The sequence below is a fragment of the Phaethon aethereus genome (assembly GCF_964289735.1).
Source record: "Phaethon aethereus genome assembly, chromosome: 6".
NCBI classification, from domain to species: Eukaryota; Metazoa; Chordata; class Aves; order Phaethontiformes; family Phaethontidae; genus Phaethon; species Phaethon aethereus.
The window spans coordinates 22,232,602-22,252,228 of record NC_138580.1 but is presented as its reverse complement, the minus strand read 5'-3'; the positions used below and the strand labels follow the sequence as shown (position 1 = coordinate 22,252,228).

The 19,627-nt window shown below is 39.5% G+C and overlaps 1 protein-coding gene across 1 annotated transcript in view; it reads left to right on the top strand.

The window, feature by feature from the left end:
- The window catches only part of ABCB11 (ATP binding cassette subfamily B member 11), a gene marked incomplete at both ends in the record, with an annotated part of 42,432 nt that overhangs the window by 4,790 nt on the left and 18,015 nt on the right, over positions 1-19,627 (top strand). The window contains 14 exons of the mRNA XM_082001814.1: positions 1,167-1,408; positions 3,053-3,140; positions 4,060-4,193; positions 6,032-6,203; positions 7,977-8,101; positions 8,846-9,020; positions 12,144-12,257; positions 14,229-14,339; positions 15,288-15,413; positions 16,189-16,392; positions 16,921-17,091; positions 17,465-17,666; positions 18,393-18,471; positions 19,403-19,538. Coding sequence (XP_081857940.1) covers positions 1,167-1,408; positions 3,053-3,140; positions 4,060-4,193; positions 6,032-6,203; positions 7,977-8,101; positions 8,846-9,020; positions 12,144-12,257; positions 14,229-14,339; positions 15,288-15,413; positions 16,189-16,392; positions 16,921-17,091; positions 17,465-17,666; positions 18,393-18,471; positions 19,403-19,538 — 2,079 coding nt within the window. The remainder of the gene's footprint in view (positions 1-1,166; positions 1,409-3,052; positions 3,141-4,059; positions 4,194-6,031; positions 6,204-7,976; positions 8,102-8,845; positions 9,021-12,143; positions 12,258-14,228; positions 14,340-15,287; positions 15,414-16,188; positions 16,393-16,920; positions 17,092-17,464; positions 17,667-18,392; positions 18,472-19,402; positions 19,539-19,627) is intronic.

The window sequence follows — 19,627 nt, the reverse complement described above, 5'->3', positions numbered from 1 at the left end:
GATGTTTAACTCCTAAAGTGCAGTTGGTAAACACAGTGTGTTTGCATCAGATGTGCTGAGAGATTAGATATCATGTTTCTGTGTGGGGTTTTTTTTTTTAATCAAGGGTATTCCTAGTCTTTTTATGAGCAAGGTTTGCAAAACAGTGGTAGTACTAGTTTTCTTCTGATTTTTTTTTATTTTTTTTTAAGAAAGACCTTCTATTTATTTCTCTTTCATGTTAAGTGACTTGTTTTTCCCTTTATCTTGTCTCTGCCCTAATGTCCCTTTTTTGTGCTCCAAATTCACACCCTTTCTTCTCTTGGACACTTTAGCACCTACAGAACCTGGACAGGTTCTTCAGTAGGCTATGATTCCTCTTTACACTCCTATTTCAAAATATATAGCATTTGATACTGATATTCTGTATGGACAGTTTGATCTATATAATTATGCATGACTTCACACAATCATGACAAAGATAACTTAAGTTGCTGTATCTTAGCTGAGTCACCAGCTGCATGTGTGCATGCTCTTGGCCCATGGCAAATGTAAGGTAATAAGGCTTAGCTCAATCCTTTTTTTACTGCATACTATGTCATATTTCTATACATTCCTCCCAGATTAAGAGCAAATGCCCAATTGCCTGGGTCAGCCAACACATTTTAGAACATTAATTATGAGAACTTGATCTGAGACGTTTAGTTGGCTTTCTACCACAGCACCCATGACTTTTGAGAAATTGTCTAACTCTATTCAAAGGCTCTGCGTAATGCCCTAAGGCTTTTTCCTCCTTTCCCTCTCCCTCTGTCCCCACAGGAAATCTGCAAAGCAGACTATACATATGAATTAGAATTACTATTCTTAATCTTTTAGCTACTTTCTGGAATGATGATAATGTGGAATGATATTGGGCTATTAATATTATATGATAATACATTCATTCACATGGTCAGATTCTGCCATCAACAAAAAGGGAGCTCATCATAATTTATGAGTCTGTAATCATAGGTGCAATTAGATTAGCTGGTGAGAGAAATTTGTCTTTTTTCTGTATTGAAGATAATTCTGAAATTTAAAGAGAATGATTTTGTACCTGATCCACCTAATGAATGATTTATCAGTAAACAACCAGTGTGAAGACTACCTCTCAGCAGAGACTGTATTTTTTTTTCCTGTCTCTTTAGTTTCGATTTTCTTCATCTATGGAAATTTTTATGATGGCTGTTGGTAGTTTCTGTGCTGTTGTTCATGGAGCAGCCCAGCCAGCTGTGTTGCTTGTGTTTGGTGCAATGGCAGACACATTTATTGAATATGACATTGAAATGCAAGAGCTTAAAGACCCAGGCAAGACATGTGTAAATAACACCATAGTGTGGATTAATGGTACTGCTCATCAGAATGAAAAGAATGCCACAATAAGATGTGGGTAAGTAGTAGATGTATTTGTTTCTTTTCCTTTGTTATTATGGCTTGTCAGAGAATGTATTGTTAGTGAAAGTCTACTTCAGCCTTTAAACCTTACATTTTCTATCCATAAGGCAGAAAATGGGCATGGTTCTTGTTCCAGATTCCTGTTTCTGAGCTGGAGATATTACCTGGAGGGGGAGAAGGTCAGCTTGGGTCTTGGTCTTTCGGCTCTAGATGTCAGCAAGGATATTCTTTGATGATGGTTGTTTTGATAACAGATATATCTGCTATACATCTGAGTTCATTAATCTGTTTTCTCTCATGACACCATGGGTAATAATGACTTCTGGTAATTCTGGTTAGGACTTAGGTACTAATATGTGGCTGCTGACTTCTGGGCAAGTTAGCTAAACTTTAGCCATTGAAGAGAAATGAGTGCTTCTAGGATGCAATTCATCTTAGCTTATGGGAGATGTCTAAGGCAGGTCAGATGAACAGCCCTATAAGAGTGCCTATTTCTTTCCATTAACTGTAATAAACAGAGTCTAGATGATTCATTCAGATAGGGATAAAGTCAAAGCCAAATTTGAACCTGTAACCTTTCCTAAGGCTTGTTTTTCAGTGCATCATTCTAAGAGTTTTCTAATCTCTGAGTGACGTTTAATTAGATATTTAATTAGAATTAAAAGTTACTTGTCTAAAAGTCTCTGAAATTCAGAGCAAATGGGAAGTGATTTACATTCCCAGATGTAGATCACTGGGGCCAAATGATTTGCTCCAGGCTTTCCAAGCCAGCCCTCTGAGATGGGGCTGGCAGATAGAATACAGGATTTGCTACAGACCTTTGTTCTTCTGAAGCAGCAACTATGCACCAAGCAGGATACATTAATACATTAAATATGGTACTGAATATCTGTGTCAGGCACCTGAGTTGTTTCCATGATTGTGTTTTGTAGGAGATCGGGTCAGGTGCATAGTGTTCCCTTTTAGCTTAAAATTTCAGTGTACCAAATTCTGGGTAAACAGAATAAAATTTGCTGTCTGCAGGATGTTTTAAAAAAGTTGTCTAAAAGCATAACCAATAATGACCTGAAAAGCCTGTTTCAAAGTGATCTAAATGCAATAGCAGCAACTCAATGCTCTTCAATGATATTAGGAGTAATTTAATACTCCTACTTGAGCTAAAAGACGTGATCATTTCAGATTAGCAAGCTTACGGTACAAAGTAATACTTGAACTGACTTCAGCAGCCCTCATTTCTCTGTAAAACACTGTTTAAATCTGAGTGTTATTAGTTGGTATAATGGCACAAAGCAAGTGCATTCAACATCTAATGAAAACTTTCTGGGTGGCTCTTCCCTGAAACACCCTCTTACCTGTGCTGTGTCAGAGCATGCAGTCTGGTGGGGGTTCTCAGAGGCTTCAGGGCTGTTCCAGGGCCACAGAGCATTTCCTGGTACCTGCCAGCACTCTACCCTGTGCAACAGGCAGTGTGAGTAAACAAGACACTGCTAGCGATAGCCTCAGTATTGGGAAACAATGCCTCTGTTAGCAAAACAAGCTGACTTGCCAGCTGATGTGACTCTAACTTGAAGAAACACCAGGTTAGAAACCTGAGAGAAACTTAAAACAATATTGCTAACTCTTTTTTTCTCTTTTTTAGGCTGCTGGACATTGAACAAGAAATGACCAAGTTTGCAGGCTACTATGCAGGAATTGGTTGTGCCATACTTCTGTTAGGATACCTCCAAGTCAGTATTTTTTTCAAAGTTTAAATCACTAAGTAATTAAGTTTATATTAATTATGTTCCCTTTAACTGCTTAGTCAGCTGCCCATTTGAGCAGAGCAGATGCTTACAGTTCTCATCGGCTGAAATAGGTTAGCTCTGGCAATCTGAGACCTCCTTGGATTTGTGCATGTATACCTTTGTACAAGGATATGTCTTACCCAGTGAGATGAATGCATGCTGCTGCTTTCACACCACAAGAAATACTTCCTGAAGTGTGGTTACTATGGAATCAACATGCCCTCCCAAAATAACAGCTGAAGGGCATGCAGATTCCCAGTAGGCATCTCAACTGCATTGAGCCCTGTCTTTCTATTACAGAGATATTACAGACTAATACTAGTGTAAAGCTAGTGTTGGAGAAAAATCACACCCTGCATATGCCATAGTAATGGTTCAATCCTTATGAATGAGGTGAGCCACAAGCTTGGATGATTCCTGCATAATCTGCTAAAATGTCTACTGCTTTTGAAGCTTTTTATAATCACAAAAATCACGTGTCATCCTCCTTCCTGAAAACTATCCCAGAGTTTTGCTGAGGCAGGATGGCTGCCATCCCTATATTACAGCTGTAGATGGAAAAATCTTTGTCCGTATGACATTCATGTAACAGCACAAGTAATTTAACTTGCATCTCCTCTCAGCCTATCAGAACTGAGACAAATGCTTGATTCAGAGGCTTTATAGAATTGTTGGATTATTTAAAGATCAAAGGCACAAAACAACTATCATGTCTGTGTAGCTAGAATATATTTTACTTGAATAGTAATTTTATCAATAGTCAAATTGCTCTTTCCCATTTTACCCAAATTGCTTTTTCCCATTTATTGGGAGTAGAAAGACTTTGTACTGCAATTTATCAGCCACATTATGTTCTTCCCAGATCTGCTTTTGGGTTATGGCTGCGGCTCGTCAGATACAGAAAATCAGGAAAGCTTATTTCAGGAAAGTAATGCGAATGGATATAGGCTGGTTTGACTGTACATCTGTAGGAGAACTGAACACCCGAATTTCTGAGTAAGTAATCTAGAAAAAACATATGCTACAGAGAACATTTTGCACTTCCTTCCAAACACAACGGAGTGCCAATAACGAGGCATTTTACAATCACCTTCTAATATAAAATACAGCTATGGTCCTGGAAGCAGAGACCAGGCTGATTATCTCCACCATCTTCAAACTGAGTGCCATAACTGTTAAGCCACAATTATTTCCCTTTTGTGCCTTGTCTGTCATTAAGTGTGGGAGTTTTCTTGTTGCATTTTGTGTTGGTTTTATTTTGCCAGCTTGTCCTATCCTTCCCTTCTCCTCCTGTGCCCAGTCCTCAGCATAGTCTATAATTCGGCTGCCACTGCACACTCTCCTGAGCTGGAGATGTGGGTTTGAACCCTCTCTCATTTCCCAGAAAGGAAAATTACATTAGGGGCACACTTTGCTTTTTTTTGCTTTTAAAAGAGAAGAGAGCCTTGCTTAATCTTCTGCTAAAGAAGGTACAAGCACCTACCTTTAGAAAGGACCCAAGGTAGACAGAGAAATCTTCTTATCCGGGGTAAACATTTAGCCCTGAAAAAAGCAGACTTCAAGGTTCGCTCCTTTTCTTAGTAGTTCCTGTTTACAGGCTGAACGAAGCTGCGAGGTGAATATGCCGACTCTAGATGGCTCCCTATTCTCAATCGTGCCTGCATAATGGTAGTCACATCTGCAGAAAATTTTTCTGTAGCTGAGAGGGATTTTATTTGCCTCTACTGACTGCCCAGTGGTATATATAACTTTCCATAGCTTTCTTTTTGTGAGGAATAAATGCCAAGTGTAAGTTGCTGTGAAGAATTTCTCTGGCAAAAAATAGGAACTGAGCATGTATTTGTCTAATAAATAACACTTAGTTCCCTGTTTTTTTCGAACAACATTGTTCTGTGCCTACAAAAAGCTTTCTGACTGCAAAAAACATTCTCCAGAAGAAATATAAACATGTTCTTCAACTCAGTACTCTCAAAGGACTGTAATTTCACTTGATATATCAATGAGCTAACAACTTTGCACTTTAAACCTCCAGGCCACTTGCTCCTATTTATTCCAGGAGTTCCCAGTTCTTCTAATCTCAGGGGTGAGGTAGTAGCCAAGAGTGGCAGAAGTATAATGACTGTTTTGCTTTAAGATATTTTTTCTGTGTTGGCAATGCATAAGAGAGAACAAATGAATTCTATAGCTGCCTAGGGGTTGAATGATGTTAACTACTGCACCACCGTCCCCCACGTGATAGAGCTGTCATGTTTTCCCACTGCTTCCAGTGATAAAGTAGCCCACCTCAGTTTTCCCACTCTCATTTACAGAACAAACTACCTGATAGGGTGGAGAGAGGAACCGGGTGGTGGAAGGTAGAACTAGAAACAGAGTTACAGCCCTCCTCCTTTTTCCTGCCTTTTCAGCAAGGTGGTATGGTACATCCTCAATGCCCCATGATGGGAGGAATGCCATATCAGCTAAGCTGTTTTTCCATTATCAGATAGCTGCATGCAGCTGGGATGTCTCTGCCCCCTCTTTTGAATCAGCTGGGGCACAGTAGTAGGAACCAGCTAGTGAATGAGTCTGCTGGCAGAACGACTTTTCCTGGGAAAAGACAATCTCTTCTTTGAGTTACTCATGCATAAAAAGCCTTCTGCCATTGCAAAGGCACCAGGTTTTCTCACTGTGGCCCAGAGTCTTTGGAAGGAGTGACGGTAGAAAGAGTAGGGGTGGGGAAGGACCCTCTGCAAGGGGAAACAACTAACCCAAATGTGGTCAAGATCTGCAACACAAATGAAAGATACGCTCACCAATCTTCTGTTGTGTTTTGTTGTTGTTTTTTTTTTTTCCAGTGATGTTAACAAAATTAATGAGGCTATTGCTGACCAAGTAGCAATCTTTATCCAGCGCTTAACCACCTTTGTGTGTGGATTCCTACTGGGATTTGTCAGTGGCTGGAAATTGACCTTGGTTATCATTGCAGTCAGCCCCCTGCTTGGGGTTGGAGCAGCTGTCTATGGCTTGGTAAGTGAATTGTGAGAGGATCATGTTAAGGTATGATGAACAGGGAAGGTCATGCCATAGAACTGGAAGGATCGGAGGAAGAGAAGACTATTACACCCCTTTAAAGTCCAGAGAGGCAGATTATGGTCATAGCAGCACCAGGAGGGGCATGTGGAGGGGTGAGCTTTGCTCCTGCTTTGCTTATTCTGATTCTCAGAATAATATATCCTACTTCTAAGACGGGAGTGTCAGCACACATTCTATTGGGTCCTGTGGATGGATATTATGGTTGCTGAGATCAGAACCTGGCCTACACTTTCACTCTATTACTCCACATCTGGTTTAGATGGTTACTAGACGTGAGGCTTGATTTCTCTCTATAGATTAGGGTCTTTTAGAGATGAACAAGTTTCAGAGCTGTAAAATAGTTGAAAACAACTGCTCAAACTTACCTCAAGCTCTCCCTGCTTCTGGCAGCTTCTGCATCCTCTCCCAGTTGTTCCTGTTCTGCTCTTCTACCTGCTCCCTACAAACTCCCTGTCACTGCGCAGAGGAAGGACAGCAAAGAGAGAAACTGCAGGATGGTGTGCCCTCTCACCTCCTCTCCCACACCCAGCATGGCTGGGCAATTCCTGCTCCTCTTCTGTACTCTCTCACACTTGCCTTTGGCTGGGTTCGGCCCTTTGGCTCTCTCTCTCACTTCTTCCATGTCAGGAACAGTTTGATACAATTTTGCTATTGAACCTCTAATGTAACTCTAATTTCTCGTCTTCCCGCTTTCCTTTAGCACCTTGTGCTGGCTGCAAGTACATGACATGAATAATGACTCAGTGTCAAGTAGGAAAGCAGAATCCTGGCAGGGAATGAAATAAACCCCAAAATGCCTCTTCCCTTCATTTTCCATTTCTTTCTGAGCTCATTCCCCTTTACGTTTGTAATTTCCCCCCTTTCCATTCTTATTTCTCTGTCCTCATCTGTTTCCTTTCACATACCCACTCTTAAGTGTTTCCTCCCTACGAGCTTTTCCAGCCCAAGTCTTTGTTTTTTACTGTAAAGAAAACAGACCCAAGGTCAATCTAGCCTGGTTTCCTGTCTCCAAAAGTGGCTAACAGATGCCTGGGGTAGGGTATTTGAAGAGAGAAAGCAAATAATGACACTTTACAATTTCTAGTGATATGTCATTCCCAAGCTAACGTGGTATCCTTGTGTAGAATTGTACATGACTACATTTTCTTCCATTAATTTGAGCATTTATTTGAGCCTAAGTAAGCTTTTGGCATCCACTGTGCTCTGGGCTGCTGTGTAGAGGGCTGTTTGCTGTAGCCCAAGAAACAAAGCACAGTGGTGGGCAACATCTGTTTCCATCCTCCCCCATCAGTAGCATTACCTCTTCTTCCTGAAGAGGCTCTGCCACAGTGACTAAAGGGCTGCTCTTGCTGCTTAAGCTCCCCCTTCTTCCCATGATGCAAACCCCTCAGTCTGCAGTCTGCTTAAGCCCAGTTAGCAGCAGAGAGAGAGGGAGGGAAGGAAAGCAGGTGTTGTCAGCTGCTCTTTCTAGCTACCTGGAGCAGAGCTGTTGGCCAAGTGGGTAACTGTCCTGCAAAACATATGCTACAGAGGTATATGCCCTAATATTAGCAGACAAAAGTCTTCGAGTGTGCAGCATGTCTAATAAAAGCCTGCTCAGAACGGAGGAGGTGACCTCAGGCAGAGCAGGCAGTTCAGCACTACTTACCACTGTCCTTGTCTGCACCTACAGTTCAGGTGTAACCAGCACTTCTTATGCTTTTGTAGGCTGTGGCAAAACTAACAGGCCGAGAATTAAAGGCCTATGCAAAAGCTGGAGCAGTGGCTGATGAAGTGCTCTCATCCATCAGAACAGTGGCTGCTTTTGGTGGGGAGAAGAAAGAAGTTGAAAGGTTTGTTTGAACAAATTGTGGGGTCTCTGATTTCTTTTTCCTGTAGTAACATAATGCTGTAACGCAATTCAGAGTCATGGCAATTAGTCTCTAAATTCTATAACAATAACCATCTGTTAGCTTTGAGAATTATATGCATGTATGTTACAGAAATTTAGGTTTCAAATAACATCACGTATGCAAACCCAGTTTCATAATTCAGTCAATCAGTGAAATGAAACATCAGCAATAGTATCTTCAAGTCATTCCCACTTGTAGGAATATGCTGTCAAATTTTCCCCTAGACATTCTCTGATATATTACTTTTGCAGCACATCTGAAAACTTTGGGTACTTTCAAGCTAAGTAAGAGAGCTAGTTCCAGCAAGACATAATGAGTTGATGATGTTAAGCTGCAGATTTCTCTTAAATTTTTTTAAAACATAACATGGCTGTAGGATGTGCTCTGAAGCATTGGCCAAAATCTCAAGCCCTGTGTTGCTCTGCTAAAACACCAAAGCCCATGGCGAGGTGTCTGCAGTGAGTGTGGCTTTTCTTGTGCTTATTACACTAGAACATATAAAGACTTCATGATCTGGGAGCACTGCTGGTTTCAGCAGCTGTTTCTCACTTCAGAGAAATGTGGGCCCTCTGTTAATTGTAGCACAGCCAATCATTGAACAGGCCTTATTTTGTTGGTCTTTGCTAATTTTGAATTTTCTATCAAACTCATTTCATCCCCTTTTATTTTTCTCTCTCTCTACAGATATGATAAGAATCTGGTGTTTGCTCAGCACTGGGGAATTCGAAAAGGAGTAATAATGGGGTTATTTACTGGTTACATGTGGCTTATAATTTTCCTGTGTTATGCATTAGCCTTTTGGTATGGCTCTAAACTTGTCCTTGAAGAAGAAGAGTATTCACCTGGCACTCTTCTGCAGGTACCCTTTTTAGCTTGATGCAACTTTTCCGGACTGTTTCTTAAAACATTAATTCTGGAACACATATTTGTAGCGTTCTGGTATCTGGTGTCTCAGTGGTAACAAACACTATATGTGTCTTTTAAAGATCATTACTCAGTATATGTATGAAAGTATATGACACGGTTGGATAAGATTTAAAAAAAAAAAATCTATGTGTATTTTAAAGATCTGAAATGCTGCATACTGCGATCAGAATAATGCTTTTGTTTGAGACCCTGCTACACAATTGGCAGAGGCCCGAAACTAGCTTTCCTATTTTGTGGGTCAGCATGTGGCTTCTGGAATATTGGCTTCCCTGAAGAACTTACTTAGTGATGAAGAACCCCATTGTGGTAAAGAGAAACCTGACTAAAGAAAGTTTTATCAAACCTAACCTCTCTCTCATGAACAGTTTCTCTTCCTTTCTCTACCATTTTTCTGTTGCTAATTGCCTGCCTAGCTCTACAGATGACAAAGAACATGTAAACATATATGCTGATAAAAATACACATGGCTGTGGCTCCTGCAGTGTTTATGAAAAAACATACTAACCTGCATGGCACTCATGAATCCACTTCTGCACAGTAGATGCTTTAGACAGTGATGACCTAAATGCAATAAACCCAACATCTACAGATATTTTGGTTATTTGCTTTAAGCCAGGACTGCCTAAATGGCAGGTTCCAGTCCAGACCCACAGTAAATTTTTCTGTAACCCTGATAAGTCCTGGGTGTTCTGATCAGACATCTATTTCTGATCCTTCTCTGCCTGTTGCACACCATGAGAGCTCCCAACTACCAGCAGCATGCAGTGCAAAACTTTCTCTTAAATGGAGCTTGGTAAATTGCTCTGAGAACATTGTAAAATTGAGTCATTCTGTTCAAGGAGGATGTCCCTCACAGGAAATCATTTGCAACTGCTCTTGATACCAGTAGTTGATACAAGGTAGTGCCGTGAAAAAAATGAGGAATTTCCTTGCCTTGCACATGATAACTATAGTTCAGTGCTTCCAAATGACAAATGGCAAACAATGGGGAGCTACCCTGTAGCTGAAAAATTGTAGCTGTCAACAGAGAGACTCTCCCTTATGCTCTTCTTTCCATTTCCAGTTATCTTTCTTGTACTTAATGTTTTCTACCATACACTCCTAGTCTGGCGGGGAGGAGCAGGGGAGGATTTGTAGATATGAAACATTTAAATATGCTTTTTCTGGTCTCTGAAAAACTGTCACACACCAACTCACCGCACTGAGATACACTAAGCATTGTCTTCCCTTCTTCTGTCAGATGAACAGAACCTGCTCTGTCATGTTCATGACAGATTCTGACATCCATATAACCTATTTGCTTTGGGACTTGTTCACACAAGAAAATTAGTTTGTAGTAAAGCCGATTATGAACTTATGGCATGATCTATACATCACAGTGTAAATGTTTGCAGTGCACAGTATGTCTACAGCAGACTCTTCCACATTAGCCATGGGGTTATTCTCAGAAAGCATCACTATTGTGCAAGGGAGAACTGAGTCCTGTGTACTTTCTATTTCTTTCTCTACAGCGGTGTTTACTTATACACCTTGCCCATTTATCCTGACTACTGTTTGTTTTGTATTCAAAAGGCTAGCTGAATCCTTGATTGCTGCTTAGCAGAATTCTCGGGTATTGCCAAACTACAACAAAAGATTACATACCAGTTCTCCTAATACTCAGGGTGAATGTTCAAACTATCAGTGACAACAAAGAAAAAATGAACCAAAAGCCTACACCAAAGACATTATCCAAACCTTCATAATCTGCTCTGCCAAACCACCTCTGTAACTGAAAAACTAAGGAGGAATAAAGCAGAGTAAATTCTAGGAAAAAAATGTTCATTCTGACAAGCACACCTTGGTATATTAGCACTGAGAAGAATAAACTATACTTACACTACAATGCAGCTCACTTCTTGCTGTAAAAACAGACAATTAATGCATTTCCATGTGTGTGGTATATAAGTGCTAAATGAGCCTTTATCTTTGAAGCCCCTGTCTTTTATCAGAATTGCCAACATTTTCAGCCTTAGATGGTTCCCATCTGCACTTAAGAACCTTGGTAAAAAAATCCCTTCATAGGAAATGAAGCATTAACAGCTCTTAGGAAATTTTGAATAAATGCTTTTGGCATTTTTGTTGATGTGCTCCGGTTTCACTTGCTTCTGATCTGCACAGCCATACTCCAAGGCTGAATTCTTGGAGGGAAGTGTTCTCTGATATTTGATACTCTGTCCAGCTGCCTTTATCGTCCATCTGTCCTTCCAGAAAGAGTGGTTGCTGTGGCTCATTTTCTCTCATGTTGTGCTAGGCTTAGACCAAAAGGGGATCCTGCGGCTTTCAGAAGAGGGTCACTAGTGAGTAGCTCTTTCCTTTGGTTCTTGGAAAAGGACTTGAAACAGTGAGCACGTTGGGTATGTGCTACCTGGAGAAACTGTCCACCTGCACTGATAGAATAATCTCACCTCAAATAGTGGCTTATCCAGTGTTGGTAGCAACCCTTACAGTTCATTTCTGTGAGCGACGGAGAAAAAATATTCTCTGTAACTGGTACCTGCTCCAGAAGTATGTTTTACAAGTATTGGACAAGATAGGAATTGCAATACACAAAGGTTGTAATACAGTGTTTTAAGCTTCTTTCTGGTTTTGAATTGTTGTAGCCTCTCATCTGCTTACTGCTAAAAGACATCTCCAAAATAAACTCTTTGCCACTGATGTTCAGTTCCAGCCTTTGTTTCAAGGCACAGGCATCCATTCAAATGGAGGTGGCTTAAAAGTACATCAGTGGCACCTCACTAAATATCTAGGTGCACATGTTTTTAGGCCAGGGAAAATATGAGATAAATTAATTTACTTCAGTCTGGAAGCAAAGTTGTGAAAGACACTGAAAAATCCCTTTTAAGATGCATGTGTTTGCTTTCTTGTGGGCTCCTTATGCTCATATAGTGAATCACTGCAGCTCAGCTGATGCACAAGAAGTCATTAAGCCACTGTAGTTTGATTTGCCTAAGTTCTAAACTGTAATAAAAAATGTGACATCATATTTTGTTAATTTCTTTTTCCACTTCTTCAGGTTTTCTTTGGTGTTTTAGTAGGAGCTTTAAATCTTGGCCAGGCATCTCCCTGTCTGGAAGCCTTTGCTACTGGCCGTGGGGCTGCAGCAAACATTTTTGAGACAATAGATAAAGTAAGTAATGAATTTCTAAGCTGTGTCACTTTGTAGTGGAAAAATAATTAAATAAGCCTCAAGCAGTAGTAGTTTTACCTACTGTATAAATGAGGAAAAATGACTGCAATTAAAGAAAAATTGACTGTTCAATAGAAAGGTCTAGCAGCATGTACACAGGCTCAAGGAGGGTGTTGAACATGTTTCTAAAGTGGCCTGTTTCTGAATAATGAAGATTTACCTCAGCTACTGCTGTTTCTTACTCCCATTTCTCCTTATGTACAATTACTGATCAGTGCTGGCCCACGGAAAGCGTACAGGCAGGCAGTAATAGTCACCTTGTAGCCAAAATTGTAGCAAGCATCTAGCTCCCAGCCTCCACATGGCATCAAAAGATGTGGCTCTATTGGCATTAGCGGCAAAGGTGGCCTCTGTCACCTGTCCCAGAGCTACCCTGAGTTAAAAGGAGACCAAATGAGCACAGGCTCTGGTCATTCATAAATGCTAATCACAATATTATCTAGACAGATAGATATTTGAAATAAGGTTATATGAGAAAGTCTGAGAGCCACTGGTATTTATTGATGAGGATTCCTTTCTGTATCTGTATAAATTTAGCGGTTGGCAAAATACTGCTGATTTTTTAGCAGTATGTAGTATCTGTGATCATTGACAAGCTTTATTGTGCTAAAAGCTGTGTAAACACATTAAAATGCTGCTTGTCTTTTACAAAGCACATAAAGTGTATAAAGAAGGCTAGAGGGGCTGTGGTAATGCTAATAGACTTTTTAGTAACCCTTCAACGTTCTATAATAACAATAACACATGTGCCTTTTAAATGCACTTCATACGCTAAAGCTCTAAGATAAACTGAAAAAGAGATGAATAAGAGAAGTGTTTTTTAGAGAAAAAAATTAAAAAGCACAGTAAGAATTAATCACAAAATTCAAGATAAGATGGAATCAGATAGCTTTAGGGTAAAAAAGGCAAACTAAAGTGAGATTTCATCTGTCTAGAGAAAGGATGTCAAAATTAGATCCATCTGCTTGCTGTATTTGTAGATTTGTGATTAGGCAGTAAAAGAACAGCTCTGCCCTGATACACATTTTTTTCTGGCCATGCTGAGGTTCCCGTTTGCCGGATCAGTGAAACTTTTCTTCATAGCTTAGTATCTGAACTAATAAGATATATTCCTAAAGAGGAGCCAATCTTTTAACTGTTCTTAACATCTTAGAACATACACACACATTCTCATATTAGAATTCCCTTCAATCTGTTAGGCTACGTAAAAAATCTTGCATGTTTGGATTATCAAATATTGGTGTTGCTCTAGTTTTAATTAATTCTCTGTATTCCATTATTCAAAAATCTGTTCTTAGAAAATTTGATTTCTTTGAGAGTCCTCAAATTTCTCATAGTTCTCTGCTCATGCCTAGTAGTCCACAATACCGAAGGCCTGGCCAAAAGCTTGTGAGACCCAAAGCATCTCATGGGAAAACTTCAAATCAGGATTCCAGCTCTTAGGACTGGGCGTGCAAGGATGGATGTTTTAAATGGAAAGTAGTGAAGTGTGCAGATTTTCAGCAATGAATTTGTTGTTCAGTGCTGTAGGAGAATGTTTATGTGAGTGAAATAATGCCTGAGGTGCTGGCTAGATTAACGTAGTCAAAATGTCTCACTCACTCAGCTATTCTGTTCCAGCAAAAACTAGCTGAGTGGCTGACTGTGCTAATTGCAGTAAGCCTAAAATGAGAAGAGGGTGCATTCATCTTGCCTGTACTACCCACCAGCGACAACTCCCTCATCATTGTGGCCTTTAATTTCATGTCCCTTGCCTGCTAGCTCTGGGGCAGAGCCTGCTGCTGGCTCAGTGCAGCCAAGTGCTGTTCAAACAGAAGTGCCACGGCTTTGTATGGTGTTAGGAATATTTATCTACTGCAGCAGTGTTGGCTGTTTAACAGTAAATAAATAACACAATAAATTCTATCCTAGAAACCCACCATTGACTGCATGTCAGAAGATGGCTACAAGCTGGATAAAGTACAAGGTGAAATTGAATTTCATAATGTAACATTCCATTATCCCTCCAGACCAGATGTAAAGGTAATTATTCATCATCCATCCTGTGAATACAATTACTGTAAACAATAAAAATATCCTGGTTCTGTCAGCAGTTTCTAGACTTTCAGTAGAGTTTGTTTTCCAGAAGCCCAGACCCTCTGTTTAAAAGTAGACTGAATAATTCTTCTATTAAAGGGTTCTTCTACTTACCATTCTGCTTATTTTACCATTCTGACATAACCATTGCCATACAGATTCCTTGCTGCTGAACATAAACTCGTAGTCATTTCAGACAAATTCACCTGCATACAGCTTCTCTTACAATCAATTATGCACTGGTATCAACATGTGGTATGGTAGGACACAAAGTAATAAGATGAACAGTACAAGGAGATTTTATAAAACTTCCATTACCATGGGGATGCACCATGTGACCCATTAAAATGCTAGGAAAGTGTACAGGAGCATTGGCTGTATACCCCATTATTTCTCTACTACCGTGTTTGAATTGACAAATTCTCCTTGGAAAAGCAGATTATTGAACAAGCAAATGAATGTTATTGCTTCTAAAGGCAGAAGCATACAAAATGTCAGATTTTTCTACATAATTTCACTGTTAGTTTCTTAATATTTATGCTTTAACAGGCATTTATCATACAAGTACAGTGTTCTTTAAAGGGGATTTATTGCCAAGTTCTCCAATGGTGTTAACTTGACTAGTTCTTAATGATGAACAACAGAAACAAAGAAAGATCAATCAAAATCTGCCTGCCTGTCATGGAAAACAGTGCTCTGCATTTATAAACTCTTCAAACAATATAAAAATATTTGCCTTGCTTTTCCTCTTTCTTCATAATATTTTTCTGAGTTTTGTAAAATTGCTTTGAAACTTCATATTAAGATCGAGAATATACCCACCCACTTGGTTGTATGACAATGAGAGAATTAGAACAGATAGATTCTGGTGTGTTTTTTCTTTTTCCTCTCCAGATTTTGGATAACCTAAATATGATTATTAAAGCAGGGGAGACAACAGCTTTTGTTGGAGCTAGTGGAGCTGGAAAAAGTGCAACAATACAGCTCATCCAGCGTTTCTATGACCCCACTGATGGCATGGTGAGTGTACCAGCCTAGAACGTGTTTCTCTAGTGTTAGGGACTTGAAAGAATGACATGGGTTCTTCTCCAAGACTCCTAACTTTACTCATTTTAAAAAAAATTTAAAAATAAAATATGCTCTTGTGCATTTCAGGGGAGTTCTGAACAGTCTTATCAAAAATAATTATGTTGCAAGAGAAAACCTGTTAGGAAAAAAGAAAAATTCGGTGCTAAATCTGCATAAAAACTATACCTATAGATACAATAATTCAGGAGTGACAAATCAGCAAACACAGCACTGAACATTTACTCATTTTTCCATAATATTGCTTTAATATATGCAATTACCATTTAGAAATGGATTGGCTAAGAATATGAATTACATCTATTAACAGTCTCATTCCATTTATGTGTTCCTAGTTGGCACAAATCACATACATTATGACCTCTATTTGCATGTATAAAAGACAAAGAACCAATTTATTGTAAACATATAATCATAATTTTGATGATTACTTTCCACCTGGTTTTATTTCTAAGGCCAAGCAAAACGAGGTATTAGGAAATGAAATCAGAGAGCACAACTCCTAGGCCCAAGAACTGGCATAAACTTCTGCCACTGCATTGCATTCTTTTATGTCTGAAAGCAGTGTTTTACACTGGTCATGGAAACACAGGATCAGAGGGCCTTCATTTCCATTGTGTCTTTCTTTGTCTCTGAACTGCAGAGGATAATGTCCCTGAATTGTTTTCTTTTTTTTTTCCTTTGTCCATGTTTTAATTGGCTTCTGTAGATTACCCTGGATGGCCATGATATTCGTTCCCTTAATATCCAGTGGCTACGCTCACAGATTGGTATTGTTGAACAAGAGCCAGTGCTGTTTGCCACCACGATTGCAGAGAACATTCGCTATGGTTGGGATGAGGCTACCATGGAAGACATAATCAAAGCAGCCAAACAGGCCAATGCTTACAATTTCATCATGGACTTGCCGCAGGTATGCTGTGCCTTGTAAAATGTTTGGCAGAATTTGATGGGAAAATAGAGAAGCCTTTTGTCCCTCCCCTCCATGCAGCCATTTGTGCTTAGGTGGAAAGGCAGAAGATTAATATGGATAGTAGGCAGCAACCTTTCCTTTGACTAGAGTTAACTAGGTCTTACTACGTGTATGTCACCAAGTTAAATAAAAAAACCCACAAACCAAGAAGAATTAGTTCCTCAGGAATCATATGCACAACATTTAATATCATGGTAATAAGCATAGCATTTTTTTATCAGTACATACTTTTGGCTTGGGGTTGGAACCCCAGTTCAGGCAAAATTATGTTGTTCATTATGAAGGAAATTTATTTCATCAGCTTTCCTTTGAATCTCATGCACTAACAATGTTTTTGTCTTTCAATGATGGTATTTTTTCAAGTCTAGTCCCAGGACAAATCTGAGAGACATTTTACTGACATCTTCACCAGAAGCTTAACAGACCTCTTTGTTTTCTGCTTCATTTTCATTTTTTTCCTTCACACAGCAATTTGACACTCATGTTGGAGAGGGTGGAAGCCAGATGAGTGGAGGTCAGAAACAGAGGATAGCTATTGCTCGAGCTCTTGTGCGAAACCCGAAAATCCTGCTACTGGATATGGCTACATCAGCACTTGATAATGAAAGTGAAGCTACTGTCCAAGAAGCACTTCATAAGGTTTGCTATAGCATAGCATAAATCAGACTTAAAAGGGCAGAAATTATTTTTAATGCACTCTGCAGAGAGTGCTGCTGAATTGCAACAAAGCAGTGAGAAGCTTTTCTTAATAGCTGTTTCATATGCACAAGTAAAACCTTGGTATTATTGACAGAAAATTATTTTTTCTTATACTGGGACATTAACAGAAATCCATAGCTACCTTTGCTCAGAAACAGATGGTCATCTATGGGCTATGGATGGAGTTCAAGTCAAAGTCAGCTGAAACTAGAAAGACTCCTGTTGATTTGACCAGACTTTAGATTACATAGCGCTGGTTCCAAGCATTTCTGTTTGCTCCCCTGGGAATGGGGCTGTTGTTGTTCCCTGTCAGGCTCGCCTTGGCCGCACGGCGATCTCAATAGCTCACCGCCTGTCAGCCATCAAAGCTGCTGATGTCATCATTGGGTTTGAGCACGGAAGGGCTGTGGAGAGAGGAACTCACAAGGAACTCTTGAAGAGGAAGGGGGTTTATTTCATGTTGATGACCTTGCAAAGCCAAAGAGACACAGCACTTAATAGAGAAGCAACAGAAAGTAAGCATTTTGTTTTCTTTTACAAAATGACGTAAAATTCCACAGAATGCAGATTTTTTTTTTTTTTTTTTAATGAGAGCTAGTTACTGCTTCTTTTTTCTTCTGTCCTTATGGCTGAATGTTAGCTCTCGTAGAAGTAATACATTGATAGCCCTGGCCAAAGTGTTTTTACTGCATGTGCACTGAATGACCTTCCTAATATAGATCTGCCCTGAAACATTAATCCTGACCTGCAATACCCGTCATTTTATAGCTTCATTTAGCGCTGACAGTACAGTCCTGCTGCATTTGAAAAGCAAGCAAATTACAAATTATGCTGAAACCACCCTATTTGTTTTACTAGAGGCAGATTTGAATCAAAGCTTCTGGAAATGGAGGTCTAATAGAATGATCTGTTGTATTTTTGTGAAGCATCGTACCTTGGATAGATTATCTTAAAAGAAGAGAGCAATTACAGTGCTAAAATAGGGAAACAGCCTTTAGCAATAACACCCCAAGTGAGATGGTCCTTGGGTTAATATTCAGTTAACTTCATCATGTCAAATACAAACATAAAACTTGTGGTACATGTAGGTTGAGTAGCAAGGTTGTATTGCATTCTTTGCCTTCTACAAAGTATTCCAGCTATGACTTGGAAACAATGCACTTTTTTGCAGAGCCACAGTGGACTTAGGTTGTATTCAATTTTAGCACAAACTGAAGAGCTCTATATACTGTATTTTTCAGCAGCAGAAAATAGCATGGTTGAGCCAAATCTTGAGAAAGTCCAGTCATTCAGCAGAGGAAGCTATCGGGACAGTTTGCGGTGAGTCTTAAAAATTATTGTAAATCTCAATATGTTTCCAGATCTCTGTACTTCGTCTCATTATTCCAAAATCCCAGTAGTGCTAATGACTCATTTCTCTGTATTTTGCGTAAAAGAAGGTGGAAAGGCTGCAATCATTTTACTAAGGCAGAGTTCACTTGGAGAGAAAATACTTTACTGATTGAATGAAGGCCCATGGATAAATAGCAAGACTCTTAATTTTACTCCCCTCTCTATCCATAGTACTTCCTCTCCAATTCTGGTCTAGTGTGTTAATGTTCCATTTTTAATATTACTACCATACAGCCATATATTTGTATTACCTAATGTGCTTTCAGTCCAGTCACTTGAAAAATTACTTGCTGTTCAATTACTTGAGAAATCAATGCGATGTAAAAGGGCATTTTTATTACGGCTTCTACGTGATGAAAGTTAAAGCATTTTACAAGCCAGACTGTCTTGTAGCTAGACACTTATTTTTTCTTTCGGGCAAGCCCATGTCAGACATATGCAAGTGAGTATGTCTCCTACATTACAGGGTTATGTTTTGTCAGGTGGATTGTTTCAGCATCCTGGTTTGCTGGACTGAATTACTTGATAGTAATAGCGGTGAATTGACTTGTCTTAATGGCTTGTGCAAATATAGTAGGATACACCACAATTTTTCTTAACAAATACACAGTGCAGGGTAAATATGAAACAACGTCGGAGTGGTGGGGGTGAAATACGATTTTTAAAAGTTTTTGTCCCTGTTGTGAGATATTTTTTTCTCAAGAAGTTGAGAGAATATAGAAAAAGAAAGAGTCTGTGGGATTCCTGTGATTTGCTTCAGTGAATCCTGATTTAGTTAATATGAAAACTGCACCTGCTTTGCAAGCAAGGATTGTGTTACTGAGCTTTGAAGAACAGATCGTTTCTGTCCTCTTTACAGAGCTTCACTTCGGCAGCGCTCTAGATCTCAGCTCTCTAATGTCGTCCCTGACCCTCCATTATCCATTGCAAGAGATCATTCAGACTCTATGTATCTTATGCCTTCTTATGGAGAAGATGATGGACAAGCAAAAAAGGTCAGGTCCAAGAATTTGTTATTAAATTTTCAACCGATCAGGTTATATTACATGGTAATAATAATCTGTAGATATGTGCCTCTGTTATA